Below are 22,407 nucleotides of genomic sequence, written 5' to 3'. Positions count from 1 at the left end.
AACAGTATAATTTGAATTGAAAAAAAGAAATCGTTTGTTTATTAAACACAAGTGGATTTGATTATTCCACACCAAACAATGCTTTGAAAAGTAACATATATCATGTGACAAAGCAAAAGCATGCATAAGGCCGGCGGCACCAGTCTGCACTTTTCACACTATAATTTCAGTCAAATTCAGAGTGCTTCAGTGGCATAAAATTATAAGTCAAATTCATAAACACAAGAAACAATATTAGTATGAATAATAATACAGAGAAAATAAAACAATAAAATAAGCAACAGTAGATGATGGACAGCAGTCTTTTAGTCAGTTACATCAGCCGTATGTCTGGTGCCGTTAATAACATGTAATTAAATATTACTATTCTACCCTTATTTTAATATAAAATTAATATTATTATTGGTTCATTTTTATACAAACAAAATTGGTATAATTTGTATATCGCTGTTCCCCATATATCCCCATAATTTACTGTTTTAATATTGCTAACGTGCAACCAAATGCATGCTGATCAATATTCTTGCAACCAAGGTTTTACAAGTTGTAACGTTATATTTAAACTGAAGAACGAATATAAATTACGGAAAGTGTGGATGAAGAATAAAAAATGCATTTAGTGCGCTGGTCACATGACCGTTTTGCGCATGAGCAGAGTAGCATGTGAGTACAGGGAGGCAAAGCGGCTGCTGGATGAATTAAGTATAACTATTAAGATCATTATGTACATGCTGACCGATGGGTAACGCGTTTTGTCATCTTTGAGTGTAACGCTGTGGTTTAGAGAAATAAGGATGAAGGTGGCAGTAGAAGGCTGTTGTCATGGAGAGCTGGATAAAATATATGAGAGCATCAGTTACCTGGAGAATAAAGAAGGTGTGAAGGTGGACCTGCTTCTGTGCTGCGGAGACTTCCAGGCGGTCAGAAATGAAGGAGACATGAAGTGCATGGCGGTGCCTGCCAAATACAGACAAATGCAAACTTTTTACAAGTAAGGAAACGCCTGACGTTTTTCTCTGGATAGATAGATTGATAGATAGATAGACAGACAGACAGAAGAGCTGAACGATACATAAGACAGATAGATAGACAGATAGACAGAAATGGCATGTTTATGGATTATTTAATATCAAATAAAAAGTAAATATTGTGTTGGTGATATTGGTCGACGATTGTTTCTCATATCATTACAATTGATTTTCTAAGGTACTACTCTGGTGAGAAGAAGGCTCCTGTCCTGACGATTTTCATTGGCGGAAACCATGAAGCATCAAACCATATGCAGGAACTTCCTTATGGAGGCTGGGTGGCTCCCAACATCTATTACCTGGGTGAGATCTTTATTCTTACAAATATTGTTACTTTAATATGTAGTTAGATTCTCAAGACTAGTATACATTTTGTGTAAGTCATTTTGAAAGTACTTGGCTTAAATAGCAGTCTCAATAGATCTGATGTTCCTCATTACTCAGGTTATGCTGGTGTTGTACGCTTTAGAGGTGTACGGATTGGCGGTCTTTCTGGAATATTTAAATCCCACGATTACAAGAAAGGTGAGTTTTAACAGTTCCAAATCAATTGTGTTATAAAACACAAATATGCATTTTTGAAGAAAAAAATGTATGCAATTTCAGGACACTTTGAGTTTCCGCCGTACAGCCAAGAAACATTGCGCAGCGTGTACCACATACGGAACATTGACGTCTTCAAGCTTAAACAGGTAAATCTTTGTAATGTGAAATGCATCAATAGACATCTTACATATTCAATAATAAGGATGCAGATTCAGAAAAAAAATCTGAAATTTTATCTGCATCAAGAAAAATCAGACGAATTGTTAATTCATAAAAAGAGGACCTAGCACAATACTATTTATTTACATGTATAATTTCTAAACTCACTTCTCAAGCTCAAGATGCCCATAGACGTCTTCATGACGCATGATTGGCCGAGAGGCATTTATCACTACGGCAACACAAATCAGCTTCTGCGCAAGAAGAAGTTCCTCAGACAGGAAGTGGAGAGCGGTACCCTAGGCAGCCCAGCTGCTGCAGAACTGCTGGACCACCTGCAGCCCAGCTACTGGTTCTCAGCTCACCTGCACGTGAAGTTTGCTGCACTGATGCAGCACGAGGTGGGTCAGTGGTTTTGACTAATACAAGCCTTCAGTTACCATTGTAGAGATTACGCTGTCGCAAATACACTAGATATAAGCCCCTTTCACACATCTTACAAATATATTCACAATCATTTGCTGGCAATATAAAATTTAAGAAAAGCTTGAATATCTAGAATATGTTATTGTGATTTGGATTCAATCCACTAGATTGTCATTAGATTAATCATCAGACTAATTTTGTGTATATTAGTTGTGTATAAATTTGTGTATTTTATATGTATTGTAATGTGTGTGTGCAATATCTGCAAACAGCTGAAAATGTTAAGAGAGAAATCTTTTAAAATATGTTTATATATTGTTTAAATTTAATGTATGTATATTTATTTAGTTTATGACAACATAAATTCAACATGTCTTATGAAAGAGCTTCTGGAATATATCTATTTTATTATTTTTATGTCTCTCTTGGAGTTACATAGAGGCCTAAGATAAGATGTAGATATCAGAGTTCATTATTTATTGAAAAGTAAATAACAACAAGCTATTTGTCACATTAGGCTAAGAATAATTCTGCCGCAAAGATCACCAAGTTCCTCTCACTTGACAAGTGTCTTCCACATCGAGACTTCCTTCAGGTAATGATCCTGCAGTTTCCATCAACAAAGCATATTTCAAGCATATTTATTTTCCACTTCGACCAAATATTGTGGGATCCAAGTTATAGATCTAGTAGTAGAACAAGAAGTAGATCTTTGTGAATGAAAAAAGATTTTGATATTGCAGATCGTGGAGGTTGCAGACAGACCGGGCTCCTCCGAGCACCTCGAGTACGACCCAGAGTGGCTGGCCATCTTGAAAGCGACAGACCGACTTCAGAAACCATCACACAATTTTTGGAACCCCCCGCAAGACAACGGACTACACACCCGGTACAGACCACAATACACTAATAACCACATTTACATGCACGTGATTATTTGATTGCTTGTTAAGCCTTCATTCTATTTGCATATTCCAGTAACCAGCATATTCCCAATTAATTTTGATCTTTCCCTGCTAAACTCCTGTGGAAATTCGGAAGATGCACTTTGATATGTTGAAATGTCATAGCTGCCTGTGTCCCTTGTAGTTCTCATAGTTCTTAGTCACATTTGTCACAATTACCTATACTGTAGTTACTTTTGTTTGAATGTGTATTTAAAATGTGTTTTTTGTGAATGTGTTTTTTTTTTTACAAGACATGTCTACAAGACACATAATTAATGTTTTTGAAATAAGTCTCATATGCTCACCAAGGATGTTTATTAATTTTATCAAAAATACAGGAAAACTAATATTATCAAATTAAAATAACTGTTTTCTATTTTAATACAATTCAAAATGTAATGTATTCCTGTGTTGTCCAAGCTGAATTTTCAGCATCATTACTTAAAAGTTGTGCTTCTTAATATCTTTCTGAAAACCGTGATACATTTTTTTCCCCAAGATTCTTTGGTAAAAAGAAACACTTGCATAACAGCATTTATTTTAAGTAGAAATATTGTATATCATTATAAATGTCTTCACTGTCACTTTTGATCCATTAAATGTATTGCTGAATGAAAGTATTAATTAAAAAAAGAAAATGCACTGACCCCAAACTTTTGAGGTCGGTTTAGTGCAATAGAGTTAATATAAGCATATACCATTTTGAAAACTAGGCCTAACTGGTTTGACAAATGGGTTTGCACATTTACATCACATGCATATGTAATCTGAATAATTCAAATTAATTGGAATTTGGTGCACATCAATTAATTTTGTATTTTGGCATCCTATTTTTCTGCTTCTTTCAGGTGGGATTTTAGTGCGTCAGAGGAAGCTATGATGGATGTTGTGAGAGATTTGAGTGGTGACCTCTGCATCCCTGAAAATTTCAGCCTGACAGTGCCCGTCTACGACCCCAGCTGCCCTCAACCCAATGCTCACCCAGCCTACTCCACCAACCCCCAAACCACAGAGGTGTGTGCCACCCTCGGCCTGACGGACATCTACATCCTGGCTGGGCAAAATGGGCAGACTTATGGGGTAGAGGGTGCCATAGGTGCGACTGAAGAGGAGGAGGACGAGGACAGCACTGGGAGCGTAGACGAACCCAGTGAATACCCCACTGACACCTCCGGCCTCTCCAGCTCCTACAACCCTGATGAAATAACCATTGAGGATGAATGGGAGGAGGAAGAGGATGAGGCAGTAGGATGTGCCGAGGAGAAAGGGACAGACGCAGTGGTTCCAGAAGGGCAAATGGTGGGCCAGGACAGCGATAGAGACAGCAGCCCCCAGCGAGAGACAGCTAATAGACTGATCTTACCGCCCCCATGTGCTGCACCAGAGACGGAGGCTCCACTACACTCCTTACGGCCTCTTTCTCTTCCCCCTCCTTCAGCATCCCTCTCTCAGGGCAGCTCAGAAGAGGAGGGGGGCTTCACGTCAGCCAGGGTCCCCAAACGCACGAGTGGTGAGACGGCACAGGGGCCCGCGAGTCACACGGGTGGCACACCTCAAATAAAACGGAGAAACCAGAGTATCTACACGGCAGTAGATGATGAAGAAAGTGAGGGCTAGATAAATGCAATTATATTTTTAGATCAGCAAATTACATACAACAAGAATGATCTGCCAGATAGTTTGCTGCCTATTTTTGATTCTAAAGAGTTGAATGGGTTACTAGACTGATTTGATCTGCTTTGTAACTACTGTTGTTTTAAAGAACAGACGTTTTGCTGATTATGATTGTGAAGAATTAATGGAAAACTATTTTCAGAAATGTCAAGGTTATGTACTACTTTTATTTTTGGTATTTTCATGTGTATAAAGTAATGCCACGGCCATTTATACATTTTTATCTTGTATTTGTCATTTGTGATGGATTTTAATGATCTGTTCCTTTTTATTATTATTTTTAGCCAAATATATCACAACACACTCAATTGTTTGCTCTGTCTTGACTGTTATTTTATTAGTTTTGTGATTGAGTTTGCTTTACCATTTGATTGTAAATACATCAAAGTTCAAATATTAAGTGATCCTGATGTCATTTTTCTGCATTTTGAAATACTTTATCTCAGTCCTTCATGAAAATGCATCAACTTTCTCCACGTCTGAAACAACTTTTCTTTTTGTTTGAACAGTGTCACCGAGCTGTTTTTTTTCCTCCTTTTTTTTCTAATGCACCATCCCAGGTAATGGAGCTGGGAATAGAATGCGGCAAGGATGACATTTTTGTTGGCCAACCCAAAATATAGCATTAACCTGGTTTCCTCGACAAAAAAAACAAATAGGATAGGATTGATTTATTCATTGGGTTTTGGATTATTGCAGAAGATTATTGTATATATATATATATATATATATATATATATATATATATATATATAAAGATTATTGCACCACTTTGTGACCAACAAAAGTATGATTCTTGGAGGTTCATCAAAATAATCTTTGTGGAAAAAAGTTATGAAAACAACACAAATGGATGAGTTTTGAAGCTTAAAAGCAATTCCCTTAAGTTAGGCTATAAACGGACAGAAAATTCAGTATCAACATGACAAGGCTGTAAAATCAGACTTGTGAGTAACGTTAGATGAGTTTCCCTGTTCGACGTGATGTTTAATGTCCCCGACAGCCTCTGTAGTTCCAATTAGCCACTTGTTAGCAACCACCTATTTCAAAACACATACAAGAAATAAGAAACATCCCAAGTGGTTTATTACTGATGTATTTTATGTCATAGATATTGAATTTGACTGAAAATGGAACCGAAAGTACAACTATGCTCACTTGTTTCCAGGTTTTGGACTCATTCCTGCAGCACTGATTCTGATTATTCTAGTAAATCATTCTTGTCATGCTATTTTCAATAGTCTGGAGCACAGCACAATATACATAAAGAGCTATTTATTTGCAACCACACTAGAAGTGCTTGGGAAACCTGTTTGGTCATTATTTTTGCAATTTTGTTTGATGCTGCTCGTCTATTTGAAATTTGATACTGTACCTTTAAGGGTAAATATTGCCGTGACATGTCACATGGGTGCAGCCAGACAACTGTTGAATGCTGTTTCCTCATAAATGACTGTTAGCTGAGGTTTAGATCATCGCTAGTCAAAAAGCCACAGAAACCAGTCACATTTCATTCATAGCAGAACAGCACAGCTTTATTTAACAATTCAGTTCACAGAGGTGTTAACAGGAGATAAGATCTATTCCACAAAAAAGGTGGACCTGAAGACACATGACAAATGACTTCTAGATGTGTGACATCTTTTCATGATTCCTAATTCATTCCCTAAATGATCATTTAAATGTACTGGTAACCCATTAAATTACAGACTAAAATCAATTTTAAATAAAACTCATTTTTATATACATCAAAAAACAGCATCCATAAAACAAAACTTCATAAATGACTCCTCTGTTGCTAACAAGCTCAACTGATTATTTTTTACAGGTTATTGCCTGTACACTTCGGGCCAACATCACGAAAACGCTACTTTTCTGGCGGTCTGTCGACCTCAAACAAGCCCAAAACAAAGAACACGGAAAAAACGGAGTAGGCACTTCTGTTTTTTTCCACTTTTTCAGGGGCTTTGTGGGTAAAAATTTTACTTGCTGTTATTTTCCATCCCACTGTATTGCACAGCATCAGTTTCCAAATCATTCACGTTAATGAGTGGTGCTTAAATATTTTTGTTGCTTTTTCATAGCATACTGAGAGACATTGGCCTGGTATTTCATGAATTCCTTGTTCAAACGAATCAATGTGCGATATTCTGCAATCACTAGTGAAGCGAAATGCTTTTCGATCAGTCATCTGCTTGGTGTCAATACGTTGTAAATGATTTGTCAATTGCTTCTCAAACAGTAGTTTACACAAAGCGACAAGAACGTAGAGAAGGCATCGTAGAGCTTGCTGTTGTTTAGTGAACTTCAACACTGAATTTCAAGATCAATGAGGTCGGGAGAATGAAATGGGATAGGGAAGACAACATTGATGTTCTTCAATACTTTTTGGGTCTAAGATGAATGACAAGCTACGTAAGGGAGACCAGTTCAAACAAAGGTAATAAATAAAGCTGGAGGCTGAAAAAAACAAGCTCAGGGTTAATGAATAACTTCTGCTTCAGTGTTTTTTTTGTAGTTTAAAAAAAATAAGTAGATGCAGCTCATGGTTGAAGAATTGTAAGGGTTAGTTTCAGGTTAAGGTGCTGACTTCCTTCCAGTGTTAGAGTTGGGATCAGAATGGGGGAGCCCAGAGTATACGGATACTTTGTGTAGATTTCGCTTGAAGACTTCCGGATTTTTTAAGGGGATATTATGGACCATCTCAGTTCATTTCGGGACTGAGAATGGGAAGATTTATTGGTGAAATAATTCTTCTGTTCATCCTGTTTCTTCTGTGTTCCTCTATCTCTTTGGGTGACACCTTGGTGCTTGCTGGCATAATGAAAATGAACAGAGGCTGAAAAAATTGTTTACTTAAAAATAATACAGAATCCATACATACTGCCAGATATGACAGAGTCCATCGTCCGTTCACTTTCTACCCTGTTCATCAGAAGTCTTCCTTGAAAAATCTCTTTATGGCATCAGTGAGGGATTTTCCTCAATCTCTTTCTGTTATTCCCCTCTCTTTCGATCTCTTTCCGTATCCGTCTTGGGAGGTGAAAGGGTGAAGGGTAGGATTTTGGGAAGGAGGTGTCGGTGGTCTCCCATTATGGAGTGTTGACAGGCCTTTAGTTCCCACAGCAGCTTCGAGTGGACTGTGCATCTGGGTCCTGTAGATTTACACCCCTGTGCCGGGCAGCATGCGTGGGGTTTTGGGTGTCTGTTTTTGGCATCTTTTTTGCTATAGATAAATAAAGAACAGTTAAATGAAGAAGAAGAAAAAAAATCAAGAAATGAGCTTGAAAATCGAGATTAATATTGTTAATATTTGTTTAAAGTTGGCAGGAAATGAAAATTCACTCTATTTTCTAAATTATGTAATTAATTTTATTGCAAACGTTTCATCCGTGCATACGTTTCTTTTTACTTTTTTTCTTTTTTTTACTGACCAAATGTCATAACTAGATCTACCAGTGAAACAACAGACTTCTTTCTGGTGACATATGCTGGACTTCTACAATCATATAGAATCTGTTTAAATCCCGCCCGCAAGCATGCATTCAGATCTGCCAATCAATAACCATATAGTCCCCGCTGTTTATCGGTTTAGACTAACAATCTGAAAATGGGATGGGATGGTATGCCAGGAGAGTTTTAATTCTGCGTGTAAAGAAAAGACTAACAATATTAAGAATGTTCACTAATATTCTTGAATTTATTGAAATCTAAAGTTTGTAGTCCCTTGTCACAACCTGAAATTTCTATTCCTTATTTGATGACACTTGTAGATAATACCACAGTTTTATTGTAGTAACAATAGTAAGAGAATACAGTTAGAAAATATATATTTGTTTTCTAATATAGTTAGAAAACAACTTTAAAACTTACCAATGGCCAGGAACAACTCGTTTACATTCATTGCAGTCTTGGCGGAAGTTTCCATGAAAAGCAAGCCTGTGTCTTCTGCATATGTCTGAGCTTCCTGTTCAGAAATGTAAAATGAATGTCTGGGTTACTGCACACAAGACATTAGAGAAATAACCAACAGTTCATATAAATAATTATTAATAAATAATTATTTGGGCTGTCAAATGTGTTAAAAATGTAATTATTACACTTTACACAGTTATTGTGTACCACAAAAAAATCAGCCCATGCATTTTGCCCCAGACCAGCCCACTACATATGATCGTAAACACAACCGAATGGGGGTGAACTCCAGAATGGGGGTGGCTAAGCATATAAAAGACAGGCTTGAAGGCTGCATCACTGATTTCATCATCTTCAGCAAAGCTGGACTTTGAGAGAAGCCTTTTTCCGCCGTCGAAACTAGCGACCAGCACGCAGAGGAAGCGCCTGAAGAAGCCGGCCGTCTTCGCTACCTTCAGCCTTCCGTGCCTGCTACGCCATCCGGCGTTGAGTATCCTTTTGTGCTTGCCTTCTGTGAGTGTTCGCCGCTCCGACACTCACTCTCTCCTTTTTAAAGAGCGCAAGCGTTTTTATTAAAATGCCTCGCCTTTCGTGCGGCTCGTGCAAAGCCCCGCTCAGCGCCAGAGACCGCCATGTGATTTGCGCTCTCTGCCTGGGCCCAGACCACGCAGCCCCCGGCTGCGAGCACTGTGAAGCGCTTCCGCTAGGGATGCACCGAAATGAAAATTCTTGGCCGAAACCGAAAAAGAGGAAACCAAGGCCGAAGGCCGAAAACCGAAACACCGAAAGAAATTATGCCAATTACTAGAACCACTGCATTTATGGCTATGACTGTGTACTAACTTTACTAAAATCAAGGCATTGCAATTGCATAAATTAACATTAAAGTTTCAAAGAATAAATCATTTTACAAATTAATTACAAATTATGCAAATATTTATTTAGCATATTGCAACAATGCACAGTATAAAATTAAATTCAAACTAAAATGTTTAACTTGACCCCACTCATGTGTACATTAAATAATAATGTACAGGCCTACTGTCCTGCAGAAAGGTTTTAAAATTAAATGTTCTCTCATAAAAAGTGCATTTACATTTTTTGCGGTTTTTAAAAAAATTGTGCGGTTAGACTGAGCATACTGGTAATGGACGTCTGAGCTCCATAGGGTTCCCCATACATTCATTTATTTGTGGCGGCCCGCTTTGACTAGCTTTCATGAGGCACACACGCAAGGTCTGTTCTGTCTCGCATGCGCGCTATAGATTCCAGGAGATTTTAACTAATTTGCGGGCATCAGGGAGCCGCTATCAATATGCGGGAAACTCCCGGAAGTTATTAGGTAAGTTAAGAGCTAAGTTACTGTTAGAATACAGCTGGATTTTCGAGGTTAGGACGCTGTAGCTGGTAGTCAATATCGATGCACGCGCGCATCGGATGCGTTTTCCTTTTCTGTGCCGCGTTCCTCTCATATTCAGCGTAGCGATCGGAATGTTTGGATTTCAGGTGATAAATTAAACCCGACGTGGAGAAAGTGTTTGCAGATGCACCCCCTCTTGAAATTTCGACATTACATGTTTTGCAAATCGCTGTCCGTGGGTCTTTCTCAGATATACTGAAATACGTCCACACCACAGACATGTTGCTTCAGACAAGAACGTGCAGATCGCAGTTTCTGTTTGCGTCATCACAACATTTCGGCCGTATTGTTTCGGTGATAAAAGTCTTTCGGCCGAAAACCGAAAATGCACTTTTGGGTCATTTTACATTTTGGCCGAATATTCGGAGCATCCCTAGCTTCTGCTGTCGGCCCTGCGGGCTCGACTCGAAGCCTTCACCTCGGACACTGTCACTCCACCCTCTGGACCGCGCAAGAAGCGCCGTGCGCAGAGGATGTCGGAGCCTGAGGCCACAGTGAAGTGCTTGCCAGATTGCATCCCGCCAGCCTCACTCTCTCCTTCTCTGCCCCTCCCGGACGCGCAGCTGCCGGCTTCGGCCCTCACTGCCGCCGCCTCAGGAGACGAAGCTGAAGGAGCGTACCCAGGTGACAGCTGTTCCATCCTGGCATCGGACAGCAAGGAGTGGTCGAGTTCCCATCACTCCGCCTCCTCCTCGATCCAGGAATCCAGCAGGACTCGGGCTGGCGTGGACGCTGAGCTCATGCGCCTCCTTTTGAAGGCCGTCGACCAACTCAGCCTGGATTGGTCACCGCCTAAGGAGCCTGCGCCCAATAGGCTCGACGGCTGTTTCCTTCACAGCCGCCGCCCCCGCCTGTTTCCAGATCTGCGCCATTTCTGCCAGAGCTTCATGCCGGGCTTTCTAAATCGTGAAAAGGTTCCACTCACGTCTCCTCGGCGCTCTCCCAAGTGGAGAAGGGGTACATAGCTATCCCCCTAGTGGAAGAGGCGGTCGCAGCGCACCTTTGCCCGCCCTCTGCGAGATGGCGCTCAAAGTCTGCTCTCCCGTCTAAAGCCTGCAGGACCACCTCAGCCCTTGTCGGCCGCGCGTTCTCTGCCGCCGGACAAGCTGCTTCCGCCCTGCACTTGATGGCTGTGCTGCAGATCCTCCAAGCTTATCTCCTCCGAGCCCGAGCAAGCAAAGTCCTCCTAGCAACACCAGAGAGGAAAAGACGGCTGGGTCTCGCTGCGGCCGGACCAATGTCAAAATATTTCGTCCTGTCAGTCCCCTCAGAGAAGGCTACTGCAGAAGTACATTTAGCAGCCAACAAGTCGGCAACACAGCCCGTTCACCTGCACACAAATGCCGTTTTTATGGCGACTCAGAGAAATCTCAGAAAGAGTATAAATTCTGGTTATCCGGCTCACGCCAATGGTGTATTTTAAGTGTAGAAAAAGTGCCCACAAATCAGTGCTCGCCCTTACACATAAACACGATGACCCACGTGTCTCACACACTCACAGATTCCACTCTAATAAAGCTGGCAAATGCGGCTCGAATGCTAGATGTAGAGAATGTACCCACAAAATCTGTGCTCACACCTACTCGCTGCCTGCTCTGTCACACGGCAACAGGTCACGTGTGACCTCTCACGAGCGCTCGCGCTTACTGACAAATACTTCGCCCCAGGCTCTGCTCGCACTAAATATCATCACAAAATGTTCCCCATTCCCAGTAATCGGGTCATCTCAAGTGATACAGACAGTCACCGCTGTCAGCGAGCCGCCGTTCCTGAGATCCGAGGGCGCGCGCGCCTCGCACACACCTCCGGTTCAGTTTCCCGAGCCCACAAAGTGCGGCAATCGGAACCCGGAGCCCATTCTGCCCCTAGCTATACATGTAGAAGCATGGAAGGCTATTCCAGGTGTGTCAGAATGGGTGCTGAGCACAATAAGACAGGGCTATTCGCTTCAGTTCGTCCCCATCCCCCTTGCTTTCGAGCACGGACCGAGACGAAAGTGAAAGTGGATGTAGCGCATCTACTCCGCGCAGAAATAGCCAAACTGCTGTGCAAAGGGGCCATAGAACCAGTACCTCCTTCTCTGAGTGAGTCAGGCTTTTACAGCCGTTATTTTCTCGTACCCAAGAAGGACGGAGCTCTAAGACCTATCTTAGATCTGAGATATTTGAACAAAGTTCTCATGAGACGGCCGTTCAAAATGCTCACGACCAGACAAATCCTCGCGCAAATTAGCCCGGTGGACTGGTTTATCTCTCCCGATCTGAAAAATGCATACTTTCAGATTCCGATAGTCCCCCGTCACAGGACATTCTTGAGATTCACCTTCGACGGTCGGGCATATCAATGTGTTCGGCCACGTCTTTCCAGGGGGGCAGCATCGCCTCTCTGAAGACATTCCAGAGGATGCTAGGCTGTATGGCATCAGCTGCGGCTGTGCTTCAGCTGGGCCTGCTGCGCATGCGCACGCTACAATGCTGGCTGAACGCCCAAGTGCCTCACCAGCCTTGGGTTTCAGACTACAGATGAATCAGAGTGACTCAGAGCTGCGTTTTGGCTCTGCAGCCCTGGTTAGTGGCCGACTGGTACCAGCGGGGAGTGACAATGGGGGCTGTCTCACACCGAAAGGTCATCTCGACAGACGCCTCCAACTTAGGTTGGGGCGCCGTCTTCGAGGGCAGACCGGTCTTTGGCCTGTGGTCAGACCAAGAGAGACGCTTCCACATAAACTGTCTAGAAATGATAGCGGTCGAGAACGCGCTCAAGCGCTTCCTCCTGTTCATACAGGACCACCCTGTGCTATTCCGCTCGGACAACATGTCTGTAGTGTCCTACATAAACCGTCAGGGCGGTGTCAGATCCAGAAGCCTCTGCCATCTGACAGAACGCCTTCTTGTATGGTCTCAGTACCTCCTGCCCTCGCTGAGAGCTGCACATGTGCCAGGCCACTTGAACGACAGTCCAGACAGACTATACAGGGACAACGTTCCCCCAGGGGAATGGTCCCTTCACCCCCAGAAAGTCCAGTTACTGTGGCGCCTTTTCGGCAAAGCGAAAGTCGATCCGTTTGCTCATTGACGGAAGTTCTTTTCAAAGAACGAGGATGCGCTGGCCCAAATCTGGCCCAGCCTCCCACTTTATGCTTTCCCTCCGGTCTCTCTGTTACCACAGGTAATCAAGAGGATCAGGGAAACACGCCACTCGGTGCTCCTTATAGCCCCGCGCCTGGGAGAATCAAATCTGATTCCCGGAGCTGATGCGGCTGTCTCACACCGCCCCTTGGCGGATTACGGTAAGGAGAGATCTCCTCTCTCAAGCCCGCGGCTCAATCTGGCATCCCCATTCAGAGCGCTGGTCTCTGCATGTATGGTTAATCAACGGATACCCGTTGTCCTGCCAGAAGGAATGATGAACACAATTACGCAATCCAGAGCTCCCTCTGCAAGGCGGCTTTACGCGTCTAAATGGTCGGTGTTCTCCAAATGGTGTTCTGATAGAGATCTAGACCCACGAACGTGTGGGGTCCCGGGGTTGCCCGGCTTCCTTCAAGAGCTGTTGAATAAGGGCAGGTCCCCATCCACGCTTAAAGTTTATGTGGAGGCCGTTGCAGCGTTTGCTGAGTCGAGTATATGGTGAATAGTTATATGGACCGGCGACTCCGCTCTGTATACCCTGTATGTGCTTATAACATGTGCTGGCCCGCTTTGCTGGCCACCTGTTTCCCACTTATCTATGCTCCCCGGGAATCCCTGGGGCTCATGAAGTGGAGACTGGGCGCACACGGCGTTGACAATGTGTTCCCGTAGCGTAAGCAACTTATGCAATACAAAAGAACCTCTCGTAAGAGAACGTACTCGGTTACATACGTAACCTCGGTTCTCTCTAGAAGAGGGAACGAGTATTGCGTAACCTGACCGTGCAAGCGCCAAGAGCGATTTTTGCTTCAGCTGATGAAACCAGTGATGCAGCCTTCGAGCCTGTCTTTTATACGCTAAGCCACCCCCATTCTGGCGGGCTGTGACACGTAGAGGGCGCAAAGAGCCCTCATTGGGCGTGACATCACGCGGTAGGCTGCAGCAGTTGCCGCACGGCAGCCAATGAGCACGCAAGATGGCCTGCTCTAGGTCTGCTGGCTCCAGCACTGCGTTGACAATAAATGCAAAATTAAGGATAATTTTTGGCTTCAATATCTCGAGAAAAGATGACTTTACCCGTAGCGTAAGCAACTTACTCAATACTCGTTCCCTCTTCTAGAGAGAACCGAGGTTACGCATGTAACCGAGTACGTTTTTTTTCATGTTTTATCTAAGAATAACATGAGAATAACATAACACTTGGTATTTTAACGTGACATGTTATAACAAGAATATCTATATCAAGAGCTCTGCATTATTTTCCTCATGATTATTTTCTTTTTCCTTTTGAATTCCGCTGTAATAGTATGATAAAGGTCGGCATATACTGCACATTTGTGGTCTGTTCTCCCGATTTAATTTACAATGTATACCATTAATAATTCACTGGAATGCACGAAGAATCTCTTTTTTTCCCTCCCTAAATCCTCACGTCTCTTTCCAGGTTTGGTTTCACAGGTAAATACAATTTATTATCTGTCAAAATGACTGAAATCACTTTGAAATAGTATCACGCAATGCTGAAGTAAAACTTTTTTTATTATTAAGGCAACGTATGTTACATAATACAGATTACCACAGTGATATTTAACCGACCGATTTTGCTGTGGAAAGATGCTTTTGGGATTATTCATGGTCTGTTGAAAGTACCTTGTTGATGCTTTTACACTTTTAAATGTCCATTTAATGTTCAATGGTTAAAGGGTGAGTAGAATAATGTAATGTCATCGTACACGGTTTAAAAATATATATATTATTGCGTCAATAGAGCTAGTCTTTCACTAATTGTTTACAGCTTAACGGAAGTTACACCCATAATTCGCGCAAAGCGTCATGGGGCACAGGAATACTGTGGATAAGCTGCATTGGCATAGCAACACCAGTGTTTCTCACAGGATATGTGGCAAATCTTTGGTGAGTGGACCTCTGTCCCACTAGGGGGGTTCGGGGGCATGCTCCCCTGTAAGAAAATTTTGGCTTTTAAATGTTAAATTCATTAATCTGGTGCACTTTGAGAGTTCGAAATTAAGAGCTCCAACCCATATTCAGTGTACAAATTAAACAAAGAAAAACTCAAAAATTCTTTTAGTTGTGATATAGTGTCTGTCTACATTAGGGATGGGAATTGATACGAAGGCATACTAACGGTTCCAAGGAATTGGTTCACTGAGCACCGGTTCTGAAGAAGAACCGGTTCTCGATTCCCATCCCTAGTCTACATTACACTACTACATAATAATAGTTATTATATTAATCGCATGACAGTAATAGCCATATATTGTAAAATAAATGCACTGAAAAATAAAAGAAACTTACATAATTCGTTTTGTACTCATTTCTATACGCGAAAGAGATAAACACATGATATTTTATTTTGACGGAAACTGCAGAGCTTTTCTTTTCTTACCGTCAAATATGCAGATGAAGAAATAATGTGTAACTGGGTAATGGGTTCCTACACTCATAGCATAAGTGTTCTGAAAGTAGCCTAGTTCTGTTTGCCACAATTCTCTACACTCATTTTTCTCCTTATCCTCCTTACTATCCTCATCAGCCACTTGAAGGGCCTGTTTCTTTTTTTCACGCTATTTCTATGCACATTCCTTGCGTTTCTTCTCCATCTCTCTGACTATTTTGACAGATCCACACTGACACTGCACGCTCGCTCAGAGCTCAGAGGGGGAGGTGTTTAAAGATGTGATTGGACCAGCCCAGTGTCAATCAAGAAAAGAACCATGGGCCAGTCTGTGAGGAAAAAAAAAACAACCTAGGCTGACTTTTTTTGTCCAATTGGCATCACACCGGCACAAAGATCCCAGCACCGCCAATTAAGCAAAACAAAACTAAACGAATATATATATATATATATATATATATATATTTCTAAGTATGAGATGTATCAGCCCAAAAAGCACGTCGGCCCAACGGGAAAGTGTCCGGTCTGCCCGATGGCCAGTCCACCTCTGTTGTGTAGTTATAATACCGTTCAAATGTTTGAGGTCAGTAAGATTTCTTTTTTTTTTTTAAATATATGATTTAGCTATGATGCATTACAATGATCAAAAGAGAATGTAAAGAGTCCTGAAAAAGAAGTATCATGGCTTCCAAAAAGATATTTTTTTACATTCAAATTTGAAACGGTTTAATTATGTTCTGTGTGCTTCCTAAATTCAAAATAAAAACAAGGGCACACTACAAACACAACAATCCCAGAGCTATTTATGAATCAAACCTAGAAGGGATTCTTTCAACATTTTTGCTACTTCATTGACAGGAACAACCCTAACACCTCCCATGTCTAGAAATAAAAGAGAGAAAGATATGACCTCATACTCCACAAGTCTCTTGTCTGCTAGGTCGGCCTTGTTTCCTGCAAGAGCAATGACGATGTTGGGACTGGCCTGCCGCTGCAGCTCTTTCACCCACGCCTTTGCTCGCTCAAATGTTTCCTACAAACAGATGGCTAAAGAATAAGAAACAAATCTACTATTTTACCAAATGAAAGTTTGTATCCTTTCTATATAGAGTGTACTGTTAACTTACAGGTTTGGTGATGTCAAACACTACAATGGCCGCCTGGGCTCCACGGTAGTACATGGGGGCCAAGCTGTGGTAGCGCTCCTGTCCAGCCGTATCCCAAATCTCAAACTTCACTGTAGTGTCGTCCAGACAAACAGACTGTGCCAAGAAAGCAGCTGATGGTGGGCAACAAAAAAAAGAAAAGAAAGAAAGATAAGTAATCTAAGCCAGAGATTCAAGTATTAATAATACTGTTCTGCCTTGATTTTTATTTTTGGTTCTTTGTTCTTTTCATTCAAAGTTGTTATTGTTAAATAAAACTATAACTAAAAAAAATTCAACTGAAATACAGCTGAAATAAAATATAATATAAATATTAGAAAAGTAACTAAAATAAGTTAAAGGTAAATATAACTTTTAAATAAAAACACTAATAAAAAAATGACAAAAGCGCATAAAAATACTAAAACGAAGAAAAAATACAAGGAAACCTGAAAATATAAAAATAAAGCTGATTCTAAATATGAATAATACTATTATTATATAAATAATTCTAAAATAACACTGCTTATAGAATAGAATTTAGAATAGTATTACATTTAGTTTTTGATGCACAATCAAAATGTTGAGGTCAGTATTCTATTCCATAAATAAATGCACCAAGGGTAAAAGCAACAATATTTTTTGCAGTAGTATTGTTTATTCTGATGACCCTTATTGACCCATTATTTTTTTTAAATTTTTTTTTAAGAATTATTCTTTGAACATTGGGCGTATTTTATAATATTGCTGTTGCTGTTTTATAAAAGCAATACACAAAATCAGATCAAAATTAGCTCAGTTTGAATTTAAATTAACACAGGGTTACAAATCACTATAAAGGATCCACAAATGCGTTCTCGACACTGTTGACTGTACTGCTCACACCCAATGAAATTTTGTGAAAAATACCAGGAAAAGTCTGGTCATTTCACTTTTAAGGAACTCCGTAGAAACAGCAATATTGTGAAATTTAATTTTAATATATTAAAATTATAATTTTACTACAGCCATTACTCCAGTGTCACAGGATCCTTCAGAAATCATTCTAATATGCTGATTCCGTGCTCAAGAAATAAGATTTCGTATTATTGTTAATGTTGAAAACTGTTATGAAATCTATTTTTTTTGTAATGAAGTAAAAGTCTTTACTGTCACGTTTGATCAATTCAATGTCCTTGCTAAATTAAAGTATTAATTTCTTTATAAAGACACCAAACCTTAATGGTAGTGCATGTAGGAATGTAAATGCAATAAACCGCTTAAACCAACCCAATTTTTCCTAAAGATTAGTAGTACCCATCTTTATGAACTGAAATCAAATTCATCACATATGTCTCACCTCCAATGGTGGTCTCCTGAAACTCATCAAACTGGCCCTTAACAAAGCGCAGCACCAGGCTAGACTTGCCGACAGCCATATCTCCCAGCAGCACCAGTTTGAACTGGCAGATCTTGGTCTGCGGTAGGCTCCCATTGGTCCTGCCGGTCCCGCGGGTGCTCATGATGTAGGAAGGGTGGCCGTCCTCCCAGATGGCGTCTCTGAAAGCAGCAACTCAAAGCAGTGGACTCAGTTTTTTGAAGTACTAGAGACTTCTTTTTAGGCTGTGAGGACAGTTCAGACTCTGATGCTAAAAAACAAACTAAGAGAAGAAAGTTACTGGAATGGGTAATGGAAGAGAAAGTCACTTACAACTAAAATGCTCTGGCAAGAGTTAACTTACTGAAAATCAAAGGTTTTTTTGTCATAGCAAGAAATTTAAAACATACTGAATATACTTTTAATAAAAAATTTATTTTATAAAAATAAAAAAATAAAAATCGAAAAACTAGTCATACAGGTTTAGAAAGAAACAATGATCTCAATAATGACAGAATCTTAATTTTGGGGCGAACTCTCACTTTAAAGTCACCATGAGATAGAGACTATTGCAGTATTTATTATAAAGGATTTATCCATGCACATAATTTTTTTATTTTTTTTGGTAACACTTTGATGGTTCCTTTTGAATGTGCTATTAACTATAAGTAACTTTGCAACTACATGTCAACTAGCAGTCATTAGAGTATTGGTAGACTGTCTGCTTAATATCTGCCAACTCTTTATTGTAATGCTCCCCCAACAGATATTCTACTGACTAGAAGTAATTTTGCTACTACATGTCAACTTAATCTAACCCTACCAGTCTACTAATACTCAACTAACACTCTAATGAGAGTCTTACATAGACATGTAGGTGCAATGTTACTTATAGTCAACCTATGTTTTTAATAAATTCCCTTCCCTTTTGCAGCAACATCTCTTCTCTGGTGACTTGTTTACTGGAGTGAGGGCGGAACATCCTGTCACACAAATGAGATGAAAGCAACAGCAAACCACAACAATCCAACGATTCAATCAATTCCCGATTAACAAAACCAAGTCTACATGTTTTCTTGTTCAAAAGCCATTTCAATACAATACGTAAAAAAAACATTACAACATCCATTTCATGACAACTTTAACTAGCCTATGGCCTAGAAAAAAACTCAATAGCTATAGCAAAACTGAACTAAAACAAGTAACAGTCAAATTAAGAAACAAGTATGAAAACAGGTGACTACAGCTTTTCGTATCCTTTCAAACACAACCAGATAACGACTTTCAAGTCAGCATTCAGGAGGATGCTCATATGTGAATCAGTTCTCATTAGAAATAGGGAAGCTGATGAGTAAAGCAACACAATAAAATTTCTTGGGTAAGACTGTATTGCTAAACATCCTCATGACAGTTTTAATTCAAGGCAAGTTCCATACTCCATAAATAATATATTTATATTTAAACATCCTAAAATGTCTGTAGATAACAAGGTGGCAAGTATAACCTCGAGATTGAACTTAAAAATTGACTTGAAGGGCATGACAGAAAGAAAATCAACTTTAACCGCAGTTACCGCACTCTTATCTTTGCATCTCAGTGAACATTTCTGGTTAATAAAGTAAAGTCTCTGATACATTCCACATCCAGCATTTTGCCCCAAGTATGAATTGTATTGTTTTGTTGCACATCTCTCTTGTAACGGATGTCGACATAAACTATGAGAAATGAACTCGGCCTAGATGTTGAGCAGGTAGGAAACCACCAGGTTAACACTGTCACCTCTTTGTGGTTTCTTGGTCGTGTGCTGTTCTGCTCTTTGAGTTTGCATCAGTATTATCGTTTTGCAGTGCAAACATTTATAGCTTAGCGGTTTTAAGTAGGCTAGGCCTACATAGCTCAAACTCATCTCACAGCAGGGGTATGCAATGGCTATTGCCTAAAGTTTCAAGAGGTCCGGTCTCCTCCCCAGCAGAGGTCCGGACAATACTTATTTGGAACTGTTATATAATTTCCATCGGGGCAGCCGTAGTACTTTGCAAAATAAAAAAATCCTAAACACTCAAAATGGTCACCAAAGATGAGAATCTTGGGCCCTGAGAGCCAAAGCAGTGATATCTAAGAATTGTTATTTTATAATATTTACCAACATTTTTTTTTATATTTTTCCCAACTGGATATGAGTATAAAATGGTAAGATGAGATGTTTTATCAGGCTGTTATAAATATATATATATATATATTTTTTTTTTTTTACATTGATACACCTATGTGTATGGCACACAGAAGACCTTGTGACTGCGAAAACTAACTGGAGGTCCAGAGTTTACCTCGTAAGAAAAGTATGGACCATTTTTATATTTTGCTCAAAGTAATAATCTAATAATCAAAACTCTCATCATGAGCACAAAAAAAGTTAACTCAAATGTTAAAGTTTTTTGTCTTACCTTGCCATCACAAAATAACTTTCCAAATTCTAACATTGTTTATTATGAAATGCTCTTAATGTGCTGACATAATAATGCTAAATGGAAAAATAACGAAAGGTGCCATGCGTTAACGTGCCACAAAGATGGTTTAGTTAAACAGTCGGAGTCATCTAAAATAATTGTATTTGCTGCATACACGTTTTCTGCAGGTTTTTTCGCAAGTTGTAGTATATATTTTGCTGCTCACATCTTTCTACTGTTGTTAAAATAACCGCGTCATCTCCAGCTCCTCTAAATGCTGCGCTAGCGGGAGAGAGAAGTGCACGGAGTGGGAAGGGTTTGGCTCTAGATAAAAATATTAGAAGATGAAGCGCCGAATATCATTACCATAAACGACCCTTGCACTTTTGGTGTGAACCTTTTTTTACATAACATCTATAATCGATAACCCTTACCATGTCAATGTATTGCATGTAATTTAGTGCACATGTACAATAAACGAATAATACGGTATATGTATTGATCTGATTAATAACTATAACAATCAGGTGTTTGTCCATTGATCTGATAAATAGCTCTTACTGTATGTCTATCTAGATTGATAACTCTACTAATCGGTTGTGTCTATATTGATCTGATTAAAGGGTTAGTTCACCCAAAATGACAATTATCCCATAATTTACTCACCCTCAAGCCATCCTAGGTGTATATGACTTTCTTCTTTCACCCGAACACAATTAGATTTGTATTAAATAGTAACCTGGCTCTTCCCAGCTTTGTATTGGCAATGGCATTGAATAGTGTAGAGGATGGAGTCTAAAACAAGAAGTTTTAAAGAAAAAGGTTGGAGGATTTTGATATAAGAGGAACTATGTCACACGTCGGGTCAGAGGTCACCCTTCTGCCAGAACTCAACTCTCTCGTGAACGCGCGTACAGTCGTTGCCAAATCCAGTGATAATAGTTTTCAATATGGATATTTTTCTTACAAAAACCCATTGCTTTGCTTCAGAAGGCATTTTATTAACCCACTGGAGTCGTATGGATTACTTTTTATGATGGATGGATTTGCTTTTTGGAGCTTAATACCATTACAAAGCTGGGAAGAGCCAGGATATAATTTAATATAACTCCGATTGTGTTCATAAACACAGAAAGTCATATACATCTAGGATGGCTTAAGGTTTATTAAATAATGGGATCATTATCATTTTTGGGTGAACTATTTCTTTAATAACTCTAATGAGCAGGTGTATGTCTATTGATCTGATTAATACTCTAAGAATCAGGTTTATGTCAATTGATCTGACTAATAACTAATAATTAGGTGTGTGTCTGCTGATCTAATACATAACTGTAATAATCAGGTGTATGTCTACAGATATAATGCATAACTTCAATAATAAGGTGTATGTCTACTGATCTAATACATAACTCTGACTGTCAGGTGAATGTGTCTGATGTGATGCATTAGAGACGCAGTATAGACTGACCATTAACGTGACTCGTCTCGATCCAGGCGAAGCGGGCCAAGAGGTGCCGTGAACATCGATTTCCAAAATAATCACATCTCTTTTAAATATATAGAGTGATATAAAATTACCGAAATTAGTGATATTTACCTGTTGTTTCCAGTCGCGGCTGTTTTAGAGGTGGCTGTTCGGTTGTTGATCTATCAGCTGGTTATCGGGCTGCGAGCACTTCCTGCACATCTGCGCATGCCCACTGAGCCATACAAATCAAATAATCTGTAGGGATTTATATTTCTTTTCATTCCTAATGTAGGTATCAGTAATAATGTATGGGCAGTCTTAATAT

General features: G+C 40.0%; 2 protein-coding genes across 3 annotated transcripts; one reads left to right on the top strand and one right to left on the bottom strand.

Annotated features, from left to right (window-relative positions):
- Positions 1-601: 601 nt before the first annotated feature.
- Positions 602-5,174, top strand: dbr1 (debranching RNA lariats 1). The gene is made up of 8 exons (XM_077217099.1): positions 602-991; positions 1,207-1,331; positions 1,473-1,553; positions 1,635-1,720; positions 1,910-2,134; positions 2,677-2,754; positions 2,903-3,048; positions 3,955-5,174. Exons 1-8 carry the CDS (start codon positions 795-797, stop codon positions 4,721-4,723), a joined length of 1,707 nt encoding a protein of 568 aa, XP_077073214.1. The 5' UTR covers positions 602-794; the 3' UTR covers positions 4,724-5,174.
- Positions 5,175-6,288: 1,114 nt separating this feature from the next.
- Positions 6,289-22,313, bottom strand: rab5b (RAB5B, member RAS oncogene family). 2 transcript variants are annotated; one of them, XM_077215897.1, is made up of 6 exons: positions 22,212-22,313; positions 18,147-18,447; positions 16,790-16,941; positions 16,573-16,695; positions 8,654-8,747; positions 6,289-8,006 (listed from the first exon to the last, which is right to left on the bottom strand). In XM_077215897.1, the coding sequence occupies exons 2-6, from the start codon at positions 18,307-18,309 to the stop codon at positions 7,894-7,896; spliced, it is 645 nt and encodes a 214-aa protein (XP_077072012.1). In that variant the 5' UTR covers positions 18,310-18,447; positions 22,212-22,313; the 3' UTR covers positions 6,289-7,893. The 2 variants fall into 2 exon arrangements, with proteins under 2 accessions (XP_077072012.1, XP_077072013.1); XM_077215898.1 differs by having other exon boundaries at positions 18,147-18,346; positions 22,212-22,302.
- Between the last annotated feature and the right edge of the window lie 94 nt (positions 22,314-22,407).

This window comes from Siphateles boraxobius, unplaced genomic scaffold (genome assembly GCF_051911475.1).
Source record: "Siphateles boraxobius isolate OS27281-9 unplaced genomic scaffold, OSU_SipBor_1 7, whole genome shotgun sequence".
In the NCBI taxonomy this organism is placed as follows: Eukaryota; Metazoa; Chordata; class Actinopteri; order Cypriniformes; family Leuciscidae; genus Siphateles; species Siphateles boraxobius.
This window is presented reverse-complemented; position numbering and strand designations above follow the sequence as displayed.